Raw genomic sequence first — 26,643 nt, forward strand, 5'->3', positions numbered from 1 at the left:
CCAGAGTTTCTTTCAGGGATCTCTTGCAATATAAAACGTCTACCCCCCCCCCCTCTCACGAAATAGAATTTACATAGAAGTGCCGACTTCAGAAACAACAGATGGCGCGTTAATCTTTTACTAGCAATTAAATTATTTAGTTTGTAGCACAAATGAACCTCAACGAATTTTTTTTTGTCAAAGAAGTGTTACAGTTACAGAAAACATACCCAAAATATGACATGACAACAGTATTAGAAGCCTAATTTATATTATTGTAGATGTAGATTTTGTTGTTTTTTTCACTTATTACATTTGTGGAGATGTATTAGTTTTTATCAATTTCTTGTAAAAACACGCATGTGATAAATCAGTATTGTATTCATAGTATACAGGCTGTATCGCTGTTAGGTTTACGTCAAAAGGGTGATACTAATTAAAAAAAAATCAACCCACATCTTCGACGGAGGTTACCAGTTCCAACTACAATCATTTTTAGAGTCTAATTAAAGGGGAAACTAATTTGGAATGTACACATCCTAAGCAAGAGTAGCCTCCCATTTTTTGCTGTTTTCAAGTGTTTTCTAATTATTTTTGTGTGCTTGTCTACTACATTAACCTTTATGTAGAAAATCCTGAGCCGCTATACTTAAGTCTCCCTTTAACCAATGTATTTATAACGTGCCGTTTTCCCATGGAAATTGTGATCCCACCTGAGGTCAAACTGTCCATACAAACAACTAAATATGACACAACCAATTTTAATCAATGACAAATATACATATCAAGCAACAGACTTGTGCATAATTTTGTATTGTCAGTTGAATTAAAATTCAACGTGATCTTGAAATTAAACAGTAAATCTGTTTATGAGAAATGATTAAAAGTGACAATGATACCAACTGTAGTATATTTGTGTTAGCATGTTTATACATTTATTTCAAAACAAAATACATTTGACAAGCATGTTTTATAAAGCATGGTTTATCAATGAAATGATGAGTATGATTTAGGTTAGATTAAAAAAAAAACATCTTTAATATATCCCGTATAGTGAGTACATAATAAAACAGCATCACATAGTGTATGTCACACATAATTTAGTAAATAGCATTTGATCTGCCATAAATCAGTATATGATCACGCTTCATATTTCATGTCAGACATCACATATTTCAAATTGTCACACTTCACATATTTCATCCAATCACTCTTCAAATATTTCCATATTACCTTCCGTTAATCACTCATCACATATTTCCAATGATCACACATCACATATTTTCTTATGATTTCACTGCATTTGGTAAGCCTATCAGCCTTCTCTTCATACAATCACCATCAAAGAAAGATTCTCTATTGCCTACAAAACACTACAGTAGACAAAGATAAGACAAAATGCACAAAAAATAGAAGCAGCTTATGTTTGAAGCAGTTGTACAAGCCCACCCTTCAACACATCTCATAGTGGTTATCTTAATTAGAACATTTATGTTATGGTCTAAACAAATATTTTTCTAGATTGACAAAATTTCCATCTTCAGTAAAACATTTATGCCATGGTCTAAACAAATATTTTTCTAGATTTACAACATTTCCACAGCAGTGAATATTATTTTTTCTTAAACTGTAAATTTGAGAAATATTTATTGAAAATTGTGACTTTGATAATATAGAAATCGGAAAAGTTATTCTTCAAATCTAGAACCCTGGAACCAAAAAATAGTGGGTAGTTTTTGTAATAATATAAACTTTAAAAAAAAGAGCTTGAAATGTTATTTTAAATCGTAAATTCAGTAGAAAGATAAATAATTCTGACAGTATCAATGTCTAAAATGAAACAATAATTACCAGATAGAGGCAATATAAGCATGAGGAAAAACTTGTCACCCTGCACATAAATTAACCCAAGAGAAATTTGTAGCAGGACACACTGTATGTCAAAAGCTGTATAAAATAAAACACGTACAGAAATGCTGAATGTATGGATGTAGTAAGTAAACAAGTATTGAATAGCAATTATGGATTTTGTGAATGGCCCTAAAACATGAGCAAACTACCAGTAGTATGTATTATGACTTGATAAAAAAAATTATCAATGACCACAAAAAAAAAAAATCAAGGTTAATTTTTTTCATGTAATTTTTTTTTTTACAACACATCAAAGGTATTTTTTTTTGTTTTTTTGCAGACAGAAATTTTAAATTTCAAGGAAATATTAATTGTAAATACAAAATTTTGCTCATCAAAACTTTAAACAGAATTTTTTTTGTGTAAAAAATGGTTAAATCTCTGCAATGAAATCTGAATTTGTGAGATATATCTTTAATTTATTAATACTAATATAACTGAGCTTGAATTATTACTTAGCTAAAACAAAAAGTAGCTTGGAAAATTACTTTATGAAAACAAAACCCTGAATTCATGAAAATCATACCTCACTTAAATACTACTTCATGACAACAGCCTACAGCATGATCCAATGAATATGTACATTCACAAACACAATGTCCAGAGATCCATTAAAGTGTTACACAGAATGCAACCAAATATCATTTGTAGAAACATGTAAATGATAGTGGATTGTAAATGTCATTGTGGTCATGGGAAGATAACTAACAAAAATCAAAAAGTCAGTAGGAAATGGAAGGTGTTTTCCCCTTAAAGATCACTGCAGTCTTGTTTAGAAATGGAGAGGGGTAATCAAATATATTATATTAAACTAAACTGGGTTTTTGTAAGTTTTCTGAGAGGTAACTATACAAATAAACTGATGGAAAGCCATGAAATAGTGATGGAATGTGTATGATGTTCAGCTTGTGTGTTTTGTTAGTAGAGAAATCAAGGATTAATTTAATAAACATGTAGGTTTTGGTTGGCAGTAAATCTTCCAATCAAAAAATTCCAACCAAAAAAAAAAAACCACCATAAAAGTTACAAGCAATGTGTATGATTAAAATAAAATTGTTTTAAGGTTAAGGAAAAACTTGTACAATAATTTACTCTAACAACCGTGAATGAAATATTTGAGTAAAATTTCTTATATAATTACAATAAAGTTTTGCTTGTAGCCATCCTTATTTTGATAACAATTGCACACTGTCACTCATGCAAATAATCATAACAGCCAGAAAAATACTAGAACATAATTTTTGTAAAACAAAAGACTATATATTGTTAAACTTTTCCATTCCACCATTCTGTTTTATTTTTAAGTTTTAATACTACAAGGATTTCAAGCAATATATCTTATGTGTAACAAAACACCAAATTTTAAATATAAATGTTTTGGGTCGTGTAACAGCCTTCAGCTGTCTAAATCCCACCAGGGAAAACGTTCCTATTAAGAATTTTTTTCCTCTATCTGGCAACTTCAATGCTGTTTTTTTTTTTCCAATCTAGCAACTTCCTATATATTGAATTTAAATGCTGTGTATTTTTTTTTAAAATGGGTACTTTTTTTACATATCTAAATACTCTTGTTTCAAAATTGTAATTTCCTTTTAATAAATAAAGTTTTTGTTCTTTATTAAGCTGTTACTTTTAAGTTATCAAATATTTTTTTTATAATTAAAATGTGTCTCTTTCTCTCTACATATTAATAGATCACAATTTAAAAAGTTACCTCTATTACTATATTTTAGAGTTTCATTATGCATTTCTATGTACCGATTAGTTTGTTTCGAATAAATTTGTTTTGATTTACTTTAAAATATTAATTACTTTTTAATCTCATTACATAGAATATTTTTAAAAATTTACAGTACAAAAAATCTGAAACCCAAAATAAGCTTGATATAGTGAGTAGCGTATTTTTTTAAAACTGACTTTAAATAAATATTATGTTCAGACAACAAAACTGTTGTACTGACTTGAATTACACTTACTATAACAAAGCAAAATGGGAATCCTCAGAACAACAAAGTAATGCTATACACTATACAACATAAAATATGTGGAGAAACTCTGTACATAATACCAGCTACAACCTTGGTATGCCTGTACAATAAGCACTGCCTTAATGGCCAGATTCTTATTAGAAAAAATTAGATGAAAAGTATAGACACTGGGTCTTGCAGGATTTAGTTGAAAAGTATAGACTGGGTCTTGCAGAATTTAGTTGAAAAGTTTAGACTGGGTCTTGCAGAATTTAGTTGAAAAGTATAGACTGGGTCTTGCAGAATTTAGTTGAAAAGTATAGACTGGGTCTTGCAGAATTTAGTTGAAAAGTATAGACTGGGTCTTGCAGAATTTAGTTGAAAAGTATAGACTGGGTCTTGCAGAATTTAGTTGAAAAGTATAGACTGGGTCTTGCAGAATTTAGTTGAAAAGTATAGACTGGGTCTTGCAGAATTTAGTTGAAAAGTATAGACTCTGGGTCCTGGTTCCTCAGCTGGGCTATATGTCTCAGGACATCTTTCTTGGTGATGATACCCAGGAGACGACTGGTACACAAAACACAGGTTAGATAGAAGCAATGGAATAATGGTCAAATGATGGGACATAGTTCACATTAAAATTGTTCATTCATTTACCCATTGTGAGCCACGTAACTCAAACTTAAATTGTTCACTCACCCATTGTGTGTGACATAATTCACACTAAAAATGTTACCAGTGTGTGAGATAATTCACACTAAAACTTGTTCCCTGTGTGTGACATAATTCACACAAAAAAATGTTCACTGTGTGTGACATAAATTGCACTAAAAATGTTCACTCACCCATTGTGTGTGACCAGTGTTTGCCTCACTCCCAACTTTCTGAACATCTCTACAACAGTCTCCATAGGAGTCTGATCTGTGATGGTCACAGGGGCCTGCAAAATTTAAAAAAAATATATAAAAAAGGAGAGAAATATTTTTTCTCTCACAGGAATCAATTTTGAGTTATGATGTAGGATATTTCTATGAGCAATATTCTAAAACAGGACAATGTGATGCAGACAAAACAAGATGTTTAGTAGCAGGACATTCTGAGTAGTGAACAAACACTGTGCCATTTTATAGAACAATCATGACATTTGAAATTTAAAGAAATTTATTTTATAGAAATTTTATCTCAAATGTAAAAAGAATTTTAAAATGTAAACAACCAACTGTACTTGTCAATTGTATATTAATTAGTCTATTAGGATATACTGACCAAGTCGAGTATTTTCCTCAGCTTCAGAGGGGCTGGACCATTGGGGTTCATGGGGACATGGCTGGTGAAGTAGATGACAGAGTTGCTGACTATCCCTTCTGAAGTTTTCCTGGCATTAGCTGAGAAAATAAATTATCAAAGTAAAGTATGCATTAAGTTGTATAATTAGATCTTAACTAACCTTTTACTGTCCCGGCATTAAAACATATTTTTTAAAAGCTGAATTGAATAGAGGCACATTTTTGACCCATAAAGTCTTATTTTTATTTTCTTGAAAACATTAACATTAGCAAGGTTTCAGTTACTATGAAAAAATTAAAGCACCTATACATAGCACATCCAATAATCACATTAGAAAAATTAAAGGCGCATAGAATAGTAAAGGTTTAATAAAATCTTACTAAAGATAAAGCAGATAAAATTTTTTAGTCTTTAGCATGCCTAATACACATGGGGCAGATGAAGTAGAGTTAATCTTCTTCAATGACCTCGGTATATACTGGGATAATGTGGTCAGCACTATGCCCAGCCACCTTTGTTTCCCTAATGTAAGTTAGGTGCTCATCAGAGCTGGGTGGAATCAGGGACGTTTGACTAATTTAAACCCAGATTTGAACTCTAGCACTCTCCCACTGGGCCACGTCGTCCCCTTTTTAGCATACTATGCTAACAATAAATACCAGCTAACACAGCTTAGTATTAACTATTAGAACTATTAAATCTAGTTGTAGTTCCATTACCATAATTGATTAAAAATAGCTTTAATTGAAAACATCTTTTTATCTGTATATAGCTCTATAGATTTGCATATACAGCAAACAATGGTTAAAAAATACAACCAAACTGACCAATGGCTAAAGGGTACTATGACTAGAATGACCAATGGCTAAAGGTACTATGACTAGAATGACCAATATCTAAAAAATGCTACAACTAGACTGACCAATGGCTAAATTAAGATCTCTCCTCAACACAAAGCCAACAAGGTACTGAGACTCTTGCGACACCACCACAGGGAAGCCATTATGCTCTGTATGGCGCAGCAAACTTTCTGGAAAAATTAAACACAAAGTGAGAAATCAAGAAAAGACTTCACCTACTTGCTAAAGAAAAAATAACATTTTATACTAATAAAATAAAAAGTGTGAAGCAATTATAGGTTATACCTTTTTTAAAAAGAGTTTTAAAATATGTATGATTAACTAGGTACATGAAAACATAAAAAAAATGAAGATTAGGATTAATTCTACCTTTAAAAAGGCTATAATTGAAAAAATCAGTTGAAATCATTAAAATATTATCTATTTAACAGTAATAATAACATGTTTTTGTCTCTCATCAACTGCTGTTCTCTGATTTCAAGTTTTACCTGAATTTATAAACAACCATACCTGTCTCATCAACTGTCATTGAGTCTTGGGTTATCACAGCTAAAGGGGGATCATTACGTCTGTTGGAAAGGAATAATGAAATGTTTTTTATAACTTTTGTTTGTAAAAAATGTAATGGATACTATTTGCTAATTAAATTGAACTGCTAGAAATAGGTTAAAGGTAGCAATTTAAAAAATGATTCAATAAATAATTATATGAATAATATTGGAAACACCAATGCATAAAGATTACAATTTTTTATACTTAAGATAAATATTAAAATTTTAATAAGCTTTTGATTTTTGATTAAATGGAAAATTTTGAACAGCTTTAGACAATTTTAAATTTTTTAACAAATGTAGGTACAAAAAAAAACAACTGCTTATTTATTAAAAATGACAAGATAAAGGCGAGTTTTTTTTAAAAAATAAGCTCCCTAGAAAGTTTTGCTATACATTACAAAGCACAGAGGGTGACTGTACACACAAGAAACAGAATGTAAAACTATCCCAACAAAACAGCTCTAAACACAACAACAAAGCATGATGTGGTGTGAAGGGATGTAACTCTGCAACAATACACATGAGCTACTGCTGAAATAGAACTTTCCATTGGCAGACAATGCATTCTAAAACAGCTTGTCTATTATGTTGTGATATTTTCTATGGAAAATAATGACTGGTGTGACTGCTTTTTTTTTTTTTTTTACAATTTATTTTGATCCCCCCCCCCCCCCCCCCAATAAATTTAAGAGAATCTAGTGTAGTCCAAGACAAACTGTCCAGCCAAGCTCTGTAACTAAATACAATACAAACATCTAGTTTAGAAGTTTCTTAGTATTGCTGTTATTGTCATATGAGATTTGACACAGGTGATTCCAGTAGTATGTTGTTTTTTAAAAAAAAATATAAAAGTGTATACAAAACAAGTATAATACATGAAGAGTATATTATACATCAATGGGTGGCTCTAACAAGTAAAACACTGTGACTGTAAATATTGTGTGTTTAAATAAAAGTAAAACCATTTAAACACTTGTACATATAATCATATATAATTAATAATCCAATAATTTATAAAGTTAGTTTGTGCATAAATATAACCAACACTTTATTTAAATGATCTCTGAATAAGAAGCAATTGTGAAGTTTAGCCTTAAGTGCTCTTTCCTTTACTTTCCCTAACTAGAGTCAGTGCTGGGTTGACTCCAGAACATTTTACTGAGCGGCCATAGTGTGGGTTCTACCACTCAGGTCCCTTCAATTCCAACATGTTATCTCTATTTAACACTTGTGTGTAATGCAATAGGTTTATACAGTGGCTGTATAATTCTACTTTAAACTAAATAGGGTGTCAAGTGAATTAAAGTAAAAGCAATTGAGGGGAGAATGTAACTACATTTTAAGGAACAAGAAAAACATTGAACATAAAATATTTGCTGACTTCAGAATGCAAACCTGAAACTTAAGCTGAAGATAAAGAAAATATGTAGTATTTAGATAATATATTTAACAAGGTAGATAACAGAAATGCATATTTATAAAATTGTGAATGTTTGTTCTAAATAATTAGGATTGATTGACTCCTCACTCGATTTTAAAGCATATTCAAGTGTAATCAATTCTAAATATATTTTTATTATTACATGCGTATGGGATAGGGGAGATAACCCCAATAAGCATATTGTAAAAGATTAACTTGCTTTGAGTTGCAGGGATTAAAAACACTTTGATAAAAACAAGGTTTTTTTTTTTAAAATGTTGCTTTAAAACAACACAAGAAAAATATCTAAAGTTTGTTAAAAAGGTGGGGTTGGTATAGTGGGTCAGTAAAGCTCAGGGCTGCTAAATCAAAAAGCCTGAGGTAGAACCCCCTGGGGACAAAAAATCAATTGGGGGGAGAAAACTCCAAAATCAAACAAATGCAGCTTTGTGCTTTGTTCTTTAATGGACAAAGGCTATGGAAGAAAATCCAGAAAAAAAAAAGCAAGTAGAAATTGGAATCGACTGTCTATATGGGGCAAAAAAGGTTGACACATAATACTTAATTGTGTTGAAGGAAATCCCACCCAACACTACAATAAGAACAAAGAACAGAAAAAGTTTTAATTAAACATATCAGAGCAATCAAAAACAATAAAAAAAATTGCCGAAGTTGAACACAATAAAAATAAATCTTACCGTGGTCTCATGACATCAGCTGCTATTGTTGTATGGGTGAACTCCTCTTTGTGGTCCAGATACGGGTAGCCATTGAGTGCTATATGTGCATCGTAGCTAAGTCTTTGTTAAAGAAACTAAACGTAAGGACTGCTTACCCATGCTTTCAGCTGATAAATCCCATGTTATAGCCAACATAGAGAACATTTTTATTTAGATACTATTACAGTATTAAATTTTAATCAAGTCAAAAATATATTATTGAACAAAACACAGCAGAAAGTGTTGAGTTGATTTGTTTCTATGACATGGCTTATAAAAAGGTTGAGTGGTCTGCACATGTCCCAGTGAATTTGCAATCATCCCAATTTAAATTAAAAAGAATACAGTGGTATACATTTGTCAATATAAATGCACATTAATAATTGTAAATCATTTCAGTTTTTTATTTTGTTTTGTTACTAGGACAATTATTCTTAGCTTACATAGCAGGGTCTGCACAACTAATTTAATTAAAAAATAATTTTAAAATGACGACATAAACACTAAAAATTATATTCCATTAAAAATGTGTTCACTATAAATAATTTAACTAGCAGAAGAGATCTGATGACATTCAAGGAAAAGGATACATACTCTCCCTCCCCAGGGCATCACCAACCCACTTGCTGGTCATTGCTGCAGCCATCATAGGGACAATGTACTCCAGACCACCGGTCAGCTCAAACATGATGACCACTAGAGAGACTGGAAAAACAGACAGAAAATAATTCAACTCCATCAGCATTAAAGTTGTTTATTCTATAGTCTAAAAACCACCTAATTTGACCCAGAACCCACATCTTATTTATGATAACTTTTACTTTTGAAGGTCTATTCTATGCAAAAACATGTTAATTCACTTTACATCAACTTTGCCCAGATATTTTTTTTACATCTTCTCATTCTAGTACAAAACTCTTTGTTTTACTTAAATGAAAAATGAGCACATAATTTACCTTTCATGAAAAAATTAAGGCTTATGATATTATCTGTCCTTTAATGCTAGAAAAGACTAATAAAACAGACAACAAAAGTTACCTGTCATACGTGTGACACCACCCAGGGCAGCAGCAGCCCCCACCATGGCATACAGTCCAGGTGTGATGATGCACTTGTCAGGTGAGGAGCAGATGTTAGAGAAGAAGACACTTCCTGCATTGTGACTGTAGCAGGTAAAGGGGTAAGGGGATTAAAATAAAGAAGGAAAGACATTAAACAGAGTAAAAGGGATGAAGCCAATATTAAATAAACACTAAGTGTCAAAACTGATGTCAGCTATAAGCTACATATTAAGCATTTTAAAAAAAATTGTATTTGATCAAGAATTAATGAATTTTTTTATATAATTCAGAAAACTTAATGAATTTGTTACTATAATTTATTGTAGCCTTGTATTTAAACAAAGTAATATTATAACAGCTTTGTCAGTAAAGGCCATTATAAAATTATAAGCACTTCTGTCTTTACAGAACATTAAGTTAGAAAATAGCTGTTAGACTAAAAAGAAAATGAAGAAATCTAGAAAACAGAACAATATATGTCTTTTTACAATGTATACTTATGTTAATTTACTATCACCATTCAAAATAATTTTGCAAAATGATAGGGCTAAATAACAACATATTAGAATCTAACTACATTTGAGCATACTATATACTGCATAAGATGATATTATGAGTTACAATAAGATAAGCTGCTTAGATTAAAAGCTACACTAGGATAATATGCTTAAATATAAAATCTACTTAGTGATACTAAGATAAAATGGATATTCTTGGATGGGATAAATAATTTACAATGGGATAAATAATTTACAATGGCATAAATAATTTACAATGGGATAAATAATTTTTAATGGGATAAATAATTTACAATGGGATAAATAATTTAAAGTATTTTACTTTACTTTACACTATGATTACAAATAGTTTACAAGGGAATGTGCTCAGTAAAGTCTTAACATGTTCAGTGGAGTGCATTCAATCAACAATTCATTTACCATATGGTGCTTTTAATAGGCTATTAAAGTTTTACTTACACAACCAGCTGTTCCATACCAACACCAATGATTCTCCCAATGATGGAGCCAATAGCCATACTGGGAATAAACATACCAGCTGGGATCTGGAGGAGCAGTTTTAAAAATAATGTAATATTTTATAATAGAATGGTGTTTATTTAATGTAAAGAAAAAGTAAAGTACCCTTTCAAACCTGGCAGGTGAAGTAGAGGTTATTTGCTTCTAAGACCTTGGCATATGAAGGGATATGCCAGAGGACTTTACTTTGCCTAATGTGTCAGGTACCGATCAGAGCATACAGACTTGAGAACGGGTCTGAACTCAAGACTTTTGGGTTAGCATTTGTGAGTTCTACCATTTGATTCTGTGAATGTAAACTTGTTTTTCTTTCTAAATTTTAAAAACTGAAAGTGACAGGTATGTGTGCAACAAAAGCTGTAGCTTAAGGTGAAACAGCTGAGACTTTGATGCTCCCACACCCACTGTTCTTATACCACTGAGTATGTCTAATGCTGCTGCATGTCTAGTTCAATGGTAATCCTACAATCAGCTATACAGTTTGCTATTATTATTCTCAATGGTAATCCTACAATCAGCTATACAGTTTGCTATCATTATTCTCAATGGAAATCCTACAATCAGCTAGACAATTTGCTATCATTATTCTAACGGGGGTATGCTATGTTCAAACAAAAAATGAACAGTGCTAGCTAATCTGCAAAGTACTGCACAGTAAATAAAATATAACCATAACTGTAAACAAAGTGTGTGTGAAACAGCTACTACATTGTCGCTAGTAAAATTAATCTGTATGTTTTACAATGGCTCACAGTAAACAAATATAAAAATCTTATGTAATAAAATGGAGGGACTGTATGGTCAAGAGGTAAAATGTTCAACTTCTAGCCCGAAGATCTCGAGTATTGGATCTCGATCTGGACTAGGATTGTATGACGTCCCTGAGTCCACACAACTCTCATGGGAAAGTAAAAACAGCAGGCACACTGCTGACTACACCATCCTTTCAAATACCAATGTTAAGAAATATTAAACACTTCATCTGCTCCTTGGATCTTTAGGTCTGAAAGGGAAACTTTACTCTTTTTATGTACATAATACGTACTTAAAAATGTAAAAGTTGGCAAGCTTACTTTAATACCAATAGTAAAAACAGTGATGATCATTTTGAAGACCAGTGCTAAGCTCAGCTTCCACACAGCACTGCCAACACCACTGGAGGCCAGAGCTGACCATTTGTATGTGTCTGTCTGATTCAAGTTACGGGCATAGTCACTGAAACAAATTAAGAGCATAATGTTTTAACTCATCACCAGGCATAATCAATAAGTTAATCACTGGTATAATTATGAAACAAAGGAAATGAAAACACCAGGATATATTAATTGAATTAAAGCCATGATAATTTAAATTAATAAAACCTAACTGACTGGATAGTCTTCTTAACCAATATCTTCAAACCAGAATTTTTATTTCTATTTCTATTTAAAGATTGCTGTTTAAATCTGGACACATGCTTAATCTTCAGTAGGTATAACAGCTGTCATGTTATGAATCTTAACAACCTAAACAGATTTTTTTGGTGCTGAAGATGGTGCTAAGAAGAAAACCTCTTAATGAGATCAAACTTTGTACTTTCAGATAACTGATACTTTGTACAACAATATCATACCATAACTTTATATTATCCTTCCAAATATAATTGATATTGGAAAGCAACAGTCATACCCTAACTATATTAAAGAAAACAACTAAGTCTTACCATAACTCTTTATCTCCCTCAATAGAAAAGAATACTTTACTTCCAGATACAATTGATATTCAGAAAAAACAAACATACCAAAACTCTACAACACCCACTGTAGAATAAAATACTTAATAAGGATATTTAGGAGAACAAGACCGTCATACCATAACTCTATATCATCCTCTGGTCCGCAGCGACTGACCAGCAGTCGAATCATCTCACTGGAGTTCATGCGTGTGTAAGGGTTGGGGTAGCTCAACAGGGCAGTGATGAACACAATACCCAGGACCTAGATAGAAACAACATTAAATTAAATTAATTATTGTAATCATTGGTTCGATGTAAAATGTCCCTGAGCCCACCCAACTCTGATGGAAACCTGACCACACTACCCCCTTGTATGCTTAGTTCATTGAAATAGATAAACTCTACTTCATCTGTCTCATGTTTTTTGGGCATATACAGGTAAAGATAAAAATGTTGAATAGTTGAACAATTAAAGGAAACTATTTCAGCAGGGCTTTGATAAACACAGCATACAGGAAATTATACTTATATAAGGGCTTCTAATATCGTTGGTATAAACTAAACATAAATTAGCATGGCTCTAAAACTTTCTTAATATCAGCACACTATGCTATTTCACTAGTGTTCTTTCTTATAACAACTTAAAACTCTAGGTTTCATTTAGATGATCTTAAATATGAAAACAGCCAACAACAGGTAAAGTAATTTATATGGACTACAAACAATATCACATGACTAACCATAAAAAAGATTACACATAGTTAACAAAATAGCAGACGTTTCACATCAACTCACCTCAAAGATTGGGTAGTTCCCAAGTCTTGAGGTTTTCCTATATCTGCACCACATAATGTTGAATTTAATAAAGAATTTACCAAAACAACCCTGAAAATGGAGAAAAATAGGTATTTTGAATTGGTGGATAATGACAAATATATATTTATATATTTTTTTTTACAATTTATATTAGAAAATATTAAAGTTTATATAACATAAAACCTTTAAACATTTTAAGATAAAATATGAAGATCCAAATTGATTTTGAATTTTTGAAGTAAAATAAAATATAAAATAAGTATCAATGATGATTTTTTAATAAACAGTGATATATGAAATTTAAAACCAAATGCAAAATATATTTGTTTAAAACTTGTTCCTTATAAAAGTCTTTCCAGTTATAATACATTCCCACCATGGCAACCCAGGTAAAAAACTGACATGAGTTTTCAAATAAAGAACAGACTTTTAGAGTTAAATACGTTTGTGTTCATATTGAGACTACCATAACTAAATTTATTTTTCTAAAAAAGTTTTAATTTTTTACCTAATTATAAACAGCTGTTTTATTTATTTTGTAAATTTCCACTAATTTCATTTATTTAATGTAAAACAACAACCAACTCACCCCTAAAGCGCCTATGATAATAAACGGGACCAGCTCTTGCAGGGACCACGGCTCATTATAATCTATAGAAAACATCACCAGGTGGTCGTTACCAAATGGGTTGATGGATCTGAGAACAAACGAGGCTATCAGAGCACAGAAGAAAGACCTCCAGAGTGTCTTCATTGGAAAGTAGTAGCTCACCTGGAATATACAAACAGGAATTTTATCTACCAACTACCAATATATGAAACAGGCCTACATTTTAAAAATGTATAAATTTTAATTATGTAGCCTACAGCATATTTGTTTTACATACTATTTAAAATTTACGGTATTTACTAACCAGCTTCATTTATTAAATAATGTATAACTATTTAAAAGATTTTGCTTTTGAAAATAATGATTGAAGAGACTGAATTTTTATATTAAAATACAAAGTGTAGCAGACTAGCCAAAATATTAATATTGACAAATCTGTAGTACACAACTAAAGAAAAATTAGTTCGGTAAAATTTCATTTTAAACTACATCTAAAAATTATGAACTGAAACTGCAGTTAAGTTATTGACTTCCCCTAAAATGTTTTAGACAAAGTTACTGACCTCCCCTAAAATATTTTAGACAAAGTTATTGACCTCCCCTAAAATGTTTTAGACCAAGTTACTGACCTCCTCTAAGCTGAAGAGAACCCCACCAATAGGAGCACCAAAAGCCACACTCACACCAGCTGCAGCAGCTGCTGACAGGATCTGATACATGCCACAGAAAATTAAAAAATTATTTAATTATATAAAATTCTGAAGTTATTTTTTTTAAAACGAAACAATAAACCATCAAGAGTAGTGTGCAAGATAATCATGTTTGGTGAGCAAATCAACTTTTGAATCAACACCAGTGCAGATTATAAATTAATAAATAGAACAGCATGTTTAAATAAAAAATATTTTATAGGGATAAAGCTCAGGTTTAGTAGGTAACTATTCTTCTGTAAGATCTTACAATTTTAAACAAGGATAATTACTTTAAAAAAAAAAAGAATTCTAAAATGAAAACAACTCATAAATAGGAAAAAGTCGGTTAAAGTTAAACTTACCTCTCTTTTTTTAGCCTCATTGCGACCATACTTTGGAAACAGGTAGGCAAAAATATTACCACAGCAACATGCCACATGGACAAATGGACCTTCATAGCCCAGACTAAGGCCAGCGGCTACAGACAACATCATACCAAGGGACTTAATCAGCAACGTCCACTTGCCCAGGTATCCACGGATAATAAACCCACTCAGAATTGTTTTAATCTAAACAGAAGAAAAATATAATAACCAAAATATTTCACTGTAACAGTAAGTAATTATTTCAGTTGGCCTGAAGATTATAACTGTTTTTACAATAATTAAAATTTCAAAGCTTCAATAATCCTCATTTATCTTCACTGCAATATACTGTAATGGTTCTGAAGTATAAATAAATTATTCTGTTTGTCAGTAACTGACAGGATACATAATAAGGAACGAGAAACAATTCTACCACATATTTAACTGTCATACATACAAAATTACTACCAAATTATCCTGTCTATTTTAAAATAAATATTTGAATATGTGAACATTCACAGCAGAAACTACATATGGACTCTTTTAAGCATACAACAGCAGTAATTCAAAAGCCAAAAATACATATGCAGATGTAAAATATTAAAACAATGTAAAACCACAAACAATTATGTTGAATGTACTATCAGATATTACAAGGCAGTTTAAAATAATCTGTGCTTGTTTGCTATAATATATTATCAAAGAAAATTAGAAAATAAAGCGTATGAATTTTAAAAAAATGTTTTCTGCTAAGATCTTGCTAAAAATAAATAATTTGTTAGTGTTCTATAAAATAATTGCTTATGAAACTAACAAAATATAGTGTTCTGTAAAATAATTGTTTATGAAACTAACAAAATACAGAAATGGAACATAAAAATAATTCACTAGTTACATCAGTGCCAGCCACCTTAAATAAAAACAATATACCTTACCTCAGGTAGACCTGAGCCACAGGCATAGGGTGCAAACATCCTGACCAGCAGTGCTGCCAACAGCCCAAACAGTAAAGCCCAGAGGATATAGAACAGGTACCCGATGATGTAGGAGCCAGCACCTGTCTCGCCTCCTCCAAGTATACGACCCCATGAGTACCACTGGGGAAAGAATAAAACACTTTATTTATATGTAAGGTTAAGTGTTAATTTGAGCAAAAATGGATGTACAAGAGTTTAAAAAGTCTATGACTTAAAATATATAAATTTGGAACTAATGATTTTAATGCGAAATTGAGTTTCAAAAAGTATACAGAAGAATTTACAGTTATCCTAGGTTGATTTAAATTTACATAAGAGTAAGATTTACATTTATCAAAAAAATATATAGTTTTTTGAATACTATTTATGAAGTATTAATAATGGTGGATAGTATTAGTACAATCAAAATTTACAGACAATTACAAGTACAAATGGACCTTTCAACCAAGTGGGGTAAAAAACTAATCAAAGGCCCAAGATCTAATAATATTTAAAGTTTTCTTTTGACAATTAAAAAAAAACAACTAATTAAGGAACTTTAAAATTATGTTTTTGGAAGAATTAAATATTAATTGCAGTTTTTCTATTGGGTATTCAATCTATTTGATTAACATTTTATTTTAAAGAGGAAGCCATAAATTTATATGATAAAAAAGGGATCTGTATTCTCACACATAATAAACCACCTGTTACATGTTTATCTGAATCCCACATGACAGGATTATGAGGATATATTCTATTGTTACAGTTACACTGATGAGTAGGTTGCTCATGCTATTTTTAGGACAAGCCACATACAGGCTAATTAGTTTCACATTGATATTATGTATTGTCAGATTGGATCAGCTAAAAATATTATAGTACAGTTACTATCACTTTTTCCATGATACATAAAGATGGGGGTAAGGGGAGGTACCATTTCAAAAGGATGTAAATGTAATATAAAATTTAAAAACACTCCAGTCAATCTGCTCTTATAGACAGTCATAACTTGAAACAATACCTTACTTATTTTTTTTTATTTTTAGCAGAAACTAAATTTGTTTTTCAAGGATGTTGATAAAATATAAGTAACCTTGTTTCTAAACCTATTTAAAGAACCAGGCTTTGCCAATACACCTCTAACAATATTTTGTAATAATGAATATTGCAATGGTTCACTAGCCACAGACCTGATCACATCCATCGTAATCATCCAAGGAGGTGGAGTTGAGGCTGGGTCCACTCCAGCAACACTGCTCCCTGTTGAACCAGAAGGCCTCCAGACAAATTCCTTCCTTCAGGTCGGACATCCAGGTGGTGCCAATGTCAACAATACCAGCACATGTCCCTGTGGAAAGATTACATCAGGAAAATTTATTGATGTATGACTTTAATGGTGCGGATTTCTGCTAAATAGTGTGACATGATGTAACAACCATATGGCATTTTTGTGTAACTTTTGTGTTGCTAATATAGCATGGTGTCATTTACACACAATCCCATGGCAATGATGTTGCTAAACCCAATGTTTTGTAACTTCTATGTTGCTAATATAGCATGACATTTACACACAGCCCCATGGCAATGATGTCATTTACACACAACCACAGGGCAATGTCATTTACACACAACCCCATGTCAATGATGTCATTTACACACAACCCCACGGCAATGTCATTTACACTCAACACCATGGCAATGATGTCATTTACACACAACCACATGGCAATGATGTCATTTACACACAACCCCATGGCAATGATGTTATTTACACAAAACCCCTTGGCAATGATGTCATTTACACAAACCCCATGGCAATGATATCATTTACACACAACCCCACGGCAATGTCATTTACACTCAACACCATGGCAATGATGTCATTTACACAAAACCCCTTGGCAATGATGTCATTTACACAAACCCCATGGCAATGATGTCATTTACACACAACCCCATGGCAATGATGTCATTTACACACAACCCCATGGCAATGATGTCATTTACACACAACCCCATGGCTTTGATGTCATTTACACACAACCCCATGGCAATGATGTCATTTACACACAACCCCATGGCTTTGATGTCATTTACACACAACCCCATGGCAATGATGTCATTTACACACAACCCCATGGCAATGGTGTCATTTACACACAACCCCATGGCAATGATGTCATTTACACACAACCCCATGGAAATGATGTCATTTACACACAACCACATGGCAAAGAAGTCATTTACACACAACCCCATGACAATGTCATTTACACACAACCACAGGGCAATGTCATTTACACACAACCCCATGGCAATGATGTCATTTACACACAACCCTATGGCAATGATGTGGCCAAACTAAGCTTGTGTCCAGTGCTTGTGTTTGGTACACTCGCACACATTTCCACACAAAAAATAAGCAGTAGACAAGTATCAAACTATATCAATCAATTTTAAGGAAAAATTAATGTAGAGTTTATCTGTATCACAAAATCAAATATTCCCAAGGTAATTTATTCCTAGAAACTGCTAATAGAACAGGACTTAAAACTTTTTTAAACACTTAAAGTGATCTAATTTAATTGGCATGACTAATTTTGACTATTGATTCTAATGTTCATCCTTAATCTACTTGACACAAAAACAAGAATTTGACCTTTGTACTAGAAACATTACACATTTCATTTTATACTTTTTTTTTTTACAAACTACATGGGTATACATCTAGAACTAAAAACCTGTTTTATTTTTGACAAAATGTTATTTTTGTTACTGCACATATAATCCATTCCCTCATAACTTTTTAAGTAAATAGATTAATTTACTAAAACTATTTATAATATAAATATTTATAAAGTATTATAGAACAGTTGAGAGCAAATAGTTGCTTCTTTATGCTTCAAATTTTCTTTAGGCTGAATCCTATAGCACTTCTTTACATCCACCCAGCTCTAATGGGCCAACTCATAATGGTAATCTAATGGTGCATTGAACTTTTTTACTTATCTTAAAAACTGGAAAGACTACAGCATTAATGCAGTAAACTTAAAGTAATTTTAACAGACCAACCTGCCGCCACGCCCACAAGTAGGACACAGACCCAGCCTGACCAGGCATCATGGGCGCCCTTGATCTTCTCCCAGCATCCCTCGTGCCTTTTCTTGACTATGTGCCGGTGCCGCATCCGGTCCCTGGCGATGTCTCTAAGCCAGTCAATGGTGTGAAAGTCATCATACTGACCGATGCCGGGCGGGAGGTCATCCAGTGTGTCCATGATGTTACTGGCTCCTAGAATTATCACACAAAGCTTTTAATATAAGCTAAACAAATCAAACATTTGTATAAATAACAACATTATAGTAAAAAACAATCAACATGTTTTTGTTTCTTTTTACTTTCTCGTATATACGAAGTATAGAGAAAGTATTGTAATCGTGCACAAAAATCATTTGAAATTTTAACAATTTTCACCGTATTACACCTCAGTCCTTCATCACATTCGAAGTATAGAGGACTTATTTTAATCGGGCAAAAATTATCAATCCAAATTTATCAAAATTAAGAGGTTTTATGCGTAATCCAGTCTGAAAAACTGGGCTTTGCTATTCTGTCCGTATGTCTGTGTGTCTGTCTGTCTGTCTGTCCGTGTGTAAACACGATAACTTTGAGTACCGTTACAGCTAGGATGATGAAATTTCATATATAAGTATTTTATCAAAATCGTAGATCCGTATCAACTTTTGAGCGATTTCCGATAACCGGAAGTGGTATTTTTTCTACTTTGTATTTTTCAAAAGCCTATAACTTGAGTACTATTTCAGATAGATAAATGAAATTTCACATGTAAGTAAAAGATCTAATTTTCTACCTTCTGTTAAATTTTGAGTAATTTCCGTTGACTGGAAGTAGTAATTTACGCTACTTCCGATTTCTCAAAAAACTAATGTAAATTTTTAAAGTACTAATAATAGTGCGCACTATAATGCACTTTTTTATGTGGCGTTCACTTGGTGTGCAATTGTTTTGTCTACGAGATTTTATTCTATTTTTAAAACTTTAAGTATTTAAAATGGATTACAAATCATGTTTATAGCCCGAGTTCCCATCCCCTGTTGTTTTATATAAGAATATTCGAGAAAGTTTAGGGGAGATCACTCCCGGTTTATTTTACTTTCAAAATAGTTCTGAATTTGGACAGGAAAAGATAACAAGATATATAAAGGTGGATCTTTGTTCCTGCCTACAGTCTGGTGATGTGTGGGGGGAGGGGTGTAAGTGGAGGAGAGAGTTGCTAAACAAGGCACTGTGTGTTCCATTTTATCTTACCTGTCTAAGGCCGCTCACCTTGTGGGGAAAAAATTAGATTTGTTACATTTATAAAACAAATACTCTTTTTAAAAAATGTTTAACAATAATTAAATATGTAGAACCTATGCTGCTTAGCATGGAAGAATTATTAGAAATAAAAAACTCAAATCTAAATCAATAAAAAAAAATCCTGGCATAACATTTATAACATTCAATAGACATAGCTTCCTGGCAGGTGTGATATGTATTGATACTATAGTACCAAAGTACATGTATTTTATTTTAACTTATAACCATAGTAAGTCTAAGCAACTTTTTTGTCATACTCTATACAAGAAAGAGCAATAAAACCTTTTATTTTTATTTTAAAAAAATAGGTATGAAGTAATTTCTGTTTGTGTAAAGAGAGTCATATGATGGCTGGAATTAAAGTTTCTTAGTTACTAAATTGGGTAGAGATATTAAAACCCTCAAGATTAATTTATTTAAAATTAAGAAAAATGGGATCTTAAAGTATGGCAAGTTTTTAGGTTAATTTTTTTTTTCAATGAATGTATTAATTAATATTAAACAAGTTCTCATACAACAAAACTAGTAAAATGCTCTGGTTAAATCAGGAAAGAGTTGGCAATTATTGTTTCAAAAAACACAATGCATTAGAAGAACTAATTAACAAAAACAATTTAATTTTATTATAATTCTAGCTTATTTGTCAATTAACTCAACCTGTGAATTTGAATATTTATCAGAGATTCTCATAATATAGTCGTTAAGAAATTTTAGCCATATATTGCTTTCCCCATGCATGGTCTGCCTTTAATAAAGTATAGTTATGATATGCATATATACTGCATAGTCAAATATATGAGAGGTAATAGAATAGGCAAGCAAAGAATGTTAACACATACTGGCAAATTATCCATCTGTTTGTAAGATACAATTAATAAAAAGAAGAAGAAAAAGCAGTTATCATTGTGTACTTTACTAACAAATGACTGCTAACTAATGACAGAAATATACTTTATATGTTAAAATTTCAAGTTTTTTTTTTTAATAATTGCAAAAGGTAACAACACAATGAATCTTAAGTGTTAACTATGATTGAATAATTTTGGTAATTTTACATGGTACAAGTCAAAACTAGCATGAAATGATGTAAAAATAAACTAAAGTGTTAGGTAGGATTATCAATTATCATGCAGTTAGATTAGATTTAAAAAATAAAAAGACATGTTGGAATTAGCTATTAAGCTAAGCTTAACCGTAACCATTAAATTAAACCTAAACACAGTCTTTCTCAATTAAGTGTCCAAATTGTAGAGGCGGACTTGTTTTTAAAAATGTGTTTGACAACTCACCTTGTATCTGACTTGGTTGTTTTTAAAAATGTGTTTGACAACTCACCTTGTATCTGACTTGGTTGTTTTTAAAAAAGTGTTTGACAACGCACCTTGTATCTGGCTTGGTTGTTTTTAAAAAAGTGTTTGACAACGCACCTTGTATCTGGCTTGGTTCGTCGTCCCTCCCATTGTTGTAGCTCTCCCTGAAGCCATCAATGTCATAGTGCCGTCCATGGATGTCCCGGCCATCCATCGCCATGTCCAGTAAACTGTCGTCATCCGTCATTTGCGTTAAATGACCCCGGTCATTGTAGCGAGACAATCCAAGGGTTCTGCTGAAAAAGGAGAAAGGCAAAAATACATTTCCCTACACAGAAACATTCACATCTTTTTACCACCTTACCTCATAAAAAAAATCCTTTTGCCTTTAGCTCTATGCCGAGCTACATATACTTCCCTTAACTTGAGTCAGGTACTCATCAACGACTAACTATACTTCATCTGCCCTCTTAAAAGTCATGTCCAGAGGGTCTGACAACATTACATAAAATCGTGTCAGACTAATTAATATACGCAAAAATTTACTTATAGTTTATTAAATAATTTTAGCTTTTTGTGACAAACCAGAAGTCTTTGATTTTCAGATAAAGGATCATCTCCTTTGAGCAAGTTTATAAAAAAAAACAAGAGGTGAAGGGTATGATGTTAATTTCTATGCTAAAAAAGCTTATTATTAGTTAGTGATAGAGGAGCATTTGTTTTTCTAAATGAGGACAACGAGTGTTATATAAAAGGTGGACTATGCAGCATTTATATATGGATGTAATTTAAAATTTCATTTATAAAGGTAGCAAACAAGTTTCTTAGAAGTCATGCTAGTCATTTTATACAAAGTCATGTAGTGACACAAACAAAATGTCAGAGATATTTCACATAAATTTGTTTATATAATTTAATTTATTAGAATACAAATTTTTTTTTTTTAAACTGCATACTACAGATTTATAAAGATTTTTCTAAAAATAATGTAATTACGCCTAAATGTAATTTATTTTTAATAAATACGTCAATACATAGTTTAATAATACATTTTAAAATATAGTTTTGTAATCTACATTTTTTCTATTTATTGGTTTGTAAAAACTTTGTAAGTGTAGTACAACTTATCTTTGTACTTTACATTATTTTTTTTTAAAGCTTTGCTACAACTATTTTAATTTTGTTGAAATATTACCTGTATGCAGGTTGCCTTGGATCCATAAAATCTACCAATAAGGCGTCTGTTTCTGAAGAATGATCCATCATTGTTTAAATTCATTGGTCAACATTGGGTTATCAGTGACAATGGTTACAAATAGTTCCAAATGTCATCATAGGCAACAAGTGAGTTTGTATTCCAATAGCATGTTGATGTTACAATTACAGTGATTGAGTTTAGAATAAGTAATATGGGAGATTTTGATTTATTGGAGCAAATGGTGGAAGGGGGTAAATTTATTAAAATTAATATTTTTTATGTGCAGTGAATATGTAGTTAGAGATAAAAACAGGGATTAAACAAATCCAGAAGAATTTGATGTGCAGAGATGTACAAGCAGCTGTTCACACTAATAACTGGTCATCTGTAACAAAAAAAAAACAGTAGCCTAAATGTTAGGTTGCCTACATGTTGACATGTTAAAATATTAAAATAAATAACAACATAATTATTTATTTTAAAGGTGAGGTATGTTTTAAAATAGTTATTTTACTATTGCATTGAATGTAAAATTAAGATAGCGCATGTGTTACAAATGCACGCATTTTATAACAATATTAACTTGTTTCATGTCAAGTATGTTAATTTGATTTACTAAATAGAGATTATTACCAATATCATACTAATTGAATTAATTTGTAATTGTAGGCTAGAATGGTAGAATGTCTACTAATTTAAAAATTGAATTAAGTAACACAAATCATGCCACATCAAACACTGAGGAAGTGAAAATGTAATGTATATGTAAAAAAAACTACCAGTAACTAATATGTATGATTAGTAGGTTGATTATGTATGAATTATACATTAACATATACACATTTAAAACTCATAATCACTTTGAACAGGTGAATTACCAATAAAACTATCCTTTTTAAAAATATATTGTACAAAAATGATCAAATACAATGGTGCTTTGCTGGTGCCTAAAACATTTACTAGCGTAACAGTACACGCAACAATGAGACATGATACAAATGCTTAGCATGACTACTATTGTAAATAGAAAAAAAAAAAAAGACATATATATTAAGAAAAATTTTAATTGGTTTAGTTAGTGGAAAAAACATTAATAAGTCACAACATTAAGAGAAATAAAATCTATTAAAATCTTAAAAAAGGTGTATATTTTTTAGTTTCTTTTTACCACCTTCTACTACGATAGTAAAAAAAAGGTTTTAAACTCTGGCACTACCTGTTTTAATACATTTTGAACTAGCCAATCTGGACAATCACACACAAAAGGCATGATGCATTTAATAAAATTTCATAAAGTTAATTTAGAAAAAAAATAACAATTTAAATTAAAATTATTAACTGTAAAGATCTACAATAAATATTTTTTTGACATAAATGACCAAACAAAAAGAAGTTTTGGATTTGATATTATGATGACCTATTATACATACAATGTAAAAATAAAATGCAGTTGTGGTGTGATTAGAAAAATACAAAAACAATGAAAAATCAAAGTTTTTGTTGTTGTCATAACTAGTATAAAAGTAACTTGTTTTTTCAACATTTTATAATATATTTTTTTAATTTCCTAATTTTGCCAGACAATATGAGCCAAATAATTAGTTGCTGGTGTACTTTTTATAAGCAAATATTAAAGCAATGATTTATTGAAAGTAATGACAGGATAGCCTTGTGATTTCGTTGATAAATCTATCAGTCTTTTTTTTAAATGTAACAAAAAGTTTACAAGTTTATTAGTGAAAAAACAGCAAGTAAATACAGTGAATGTTAATGAGATGAAACTAAATTAGGTCTAATAATGTATAGCCTATTGTACTACAGCAAGTATAAAGTGTGACTCATGCATAAATGGTTAAACACAGCAGCCTTTTAATAAAGAAAACACTGACAAGACATTCTATTCACAGTAAATGATAATTTATGCTTACCAATAATTATCTAATTCTTCAAACTCAGGCAGGTAAAAACAGAAGAGAGAATTGTGTTAGAACAATCTATGACCCTGCAGTGGTAAATTTAAACTATTTGCAAGGATTGTACACAATTTTATTATTTTCTGCCTATATCCTACTAAGCTTAAGAAAAAGTTTGGTAGTCCCATTTTATGGCAAATTATAATTTAAATTGGTAGACCTAAAAACTGTAATTCATAATCTATTAGTACCCAGGTCTTAGAAGATTTTGGTCCAAGGAATTATTACATTATACAATTCATTTCTAAATCTAACTAATAGGTCATCATAATAGGATTGACAAAAAAAAAACTACACTAGTAGATTCTAGGTCTAAATATTTGCTTAAAGGCTTATTTTAAAACTACTTTTACAAATTGGTCCAGTAGATCTAGTACAAGATCTATGGGTAATCTATCGTTTTGGGTACGTAAAATCGCCCGCGACTTGTAATGTGAAAAACAGGTGACTCCTTAAACTTTAATAATTATTTCACATTTTGAGGAGGATTTATGTTTTTTAAAATACAAAAATGTTTCCTTGTTTTATTTATGTACCTGTTTTTAAACAATTGAATTAAAACTTTTCCGTAATAAATGAAGACTAGCGATGTTTCCAACAGATGCAACCATTTACTATAGCAGCCATCTTGTCTAAGTTTTATTTTTATAAGCTTATAGCGCCAGATTCAGGGGGAAGCCACTCTATTTTACAAATGGCTGCTGTTTATATAGCAAATTTTGCTATCAGACACTGCTGTTTAAAGTTAATTTCTGGCCTATATCGATATATTTAGCCATTGATTTAGGTTTATTATTCATATGTATCTTTAATATTTGACACAAATATATCACAATAAACTTCTATTAAAGCCTTGACAATGAGGTAACGTTTTCGTACATTACTAGCCGCGGCGATTTTACGTACCTAAAACGATAGATTACCGATCTATGCAAATGTTAGTCTACTCTTAGATCTAGAAATAACTAACTGGACATAGTACTACAATGTAGCAAGTCTAGAGTCTCCAGAGTTCTATAGTACTAGTACTATCAATAATCTCAGGGTATAGTAGATCTACTCACTACTACTGGTTAGCGAATACTAGACAGTGGTGTCCAAGCCGCCCAGGAAATAGATCCTAAGTCCTAATCAAAATTAAAAAATTCTATTCTAGGCCCTAAATAAAAAAAGCGTCTCTCTCCTGACTTAAATTTTCAGTGAGCATTTTATGATTTTTTCCAGACTTGGACATATGTAGACTCTAGATCTTACATTATATACAATAAAATTATTAAACCCAAATCTAGAGATTACTACTAGATCTACTAGAATAGATCTAGAGATCTAGATCTAGAATCTAGATATTAGATATCTACTCTAGAGATGATTCTTTTGATTAAAATAAAAGGTTTTTGACCTTTTTTTTAACCTCACTTGACACAAACACACTAGACTCACAGCATTTAAGAAATCACAAATCTATTTAATATTCATATTACTGTGTAATAATGTGTAAGCTAGGTGGTAAGTAGTGAAGTGGGTAGTGTTAGCTGGGAGAGAGTCAGTGACCACTAGTGAGTGAAAAGTGAGACATCCGCGAATTTGTAGTTGGGTCCTGCTCAGACTGGTGACAGTGAATCACTCAGTCAATTCAATTAACGATAATTTGCAAATACAGATTAAGACCATTCTAAATGTACAAATAAACAAATCGATAGTTCGCTTTTGGTTATAGTTTAAAATTAAAAGTATTCTTGAATTAATACTAGATCTACATTGCTTACCAAAATAAAAACTGCAATACAGAAGCAGATGAGATTTGTTTTTAATAAAAAGTATTAGGCTAAAG

At 31.2% G+C, this 26,643-nt stretch overlaps 1 protein-coding gene across 4 annotated transcripts; it reads right to left on the reverse strand.

Annotated features, from left to right (window-relative positions):
• Positions 1 to 726: 726 nt before the first annotated feature.
• Positions 727 to 26,643, reverse strand: LOC131942147 (H(+)/Cl(-) exchange transporter 3-like). Of its 4 annotated transcripts, none has more exons than XM_059301869.1 (21): positions 26,579 to 26,643; positions 22,837 to 23,224; positions 21,759 to 21,937; positions 19,024 to 19,242; positions 17,142 to 17,299; positions 15,928 to 16,089; positions 14,990 to 15,196; positions 14,565 to 14,645; positions 13,915 to 14,097; positions 13,305 to 13,394; positions 12,647 to 12,771; positions 11,869 to 12,010; positions 10,736 to 10,821; positions 9,736 to 9,860; positions 9,288 to 9,402; positions 8,677 to 8,772; positions 6,515 to 6,573; positions 6,067 to 6,174; positions 5,124 to 5,242; positions 4,703 to 4,797; positions 727 to 4,424 (listed from the first exon to the last, which is right to left on the reverse strand). In XM_059301869.1, the coding sequence occupies exons 2-21, from the start codon at positions 22,905 to 22,907 to the stop codon at positions 4,334 to 4,336; spliced, it is 2,511 nt and encodes an 836-aa protein (XP_059157852.1). In that variant the 5' UTR covers positions 22,908 to 23,224; positions 26,579 to 26,643; the 3' UTR covers positions 727 to 4,333. The 4 variants fall into 4 exon arrangements, with proteins under 4 accessions (XP_059157852.1, XP_059157853.1, XP_059157856.1 ...); XM_059301870.1 differs by lacking the exon at positions 26,579 to 26,643 and adding an exon at positions 24,768 to 24,877; XM_059301873.1 differs by lacking the exons at positions 21,759 to 21,937; positions 22,837 to 23,224; positions 26,579 to 26,643 and adding an exon at positions 21,621 to 21,632.

This window comes from Physella acuta, unplaced genomic scaffold (genome assembly GCF_028476545.2).
Source record: "Physella acuta isolate Inbredline_101_S28 unplaced genomic scaffold, ASM2847654v3 ptg000390l, whole genome shotgun sequence".
Classification (NCBI taxonomy): domain Eukaryota; kingdom Metazoa; phylum Mollusca; class Gastropoda; family Physidae; genus Physella; species Physella acuta.

Bases quoted from the DNA above. Each gene is read 5' to 3' on its own strand.
- LOC131942147 (XM_059301869.1), bottom strand. From the start codon at position 22,907: ATGATGGATCATTCTTCAGAAACAGACGCCTTATTGGTAGATTTTATG. The intron at 6,175-6,514 runs GTATGGTTGTTT...TAATTTTTCCAG, and splicing joins AATGACAGTTGATGAGACAG to AAAGTTTGCTGCGCCATACA. The intron at 4,798-5,123 runs GTCAGTATATCC...TAAATTTTGCAG, and splicing joins TGAGGAAAATACTCGACTTG to GCCCCTGTGACCATCACAGA.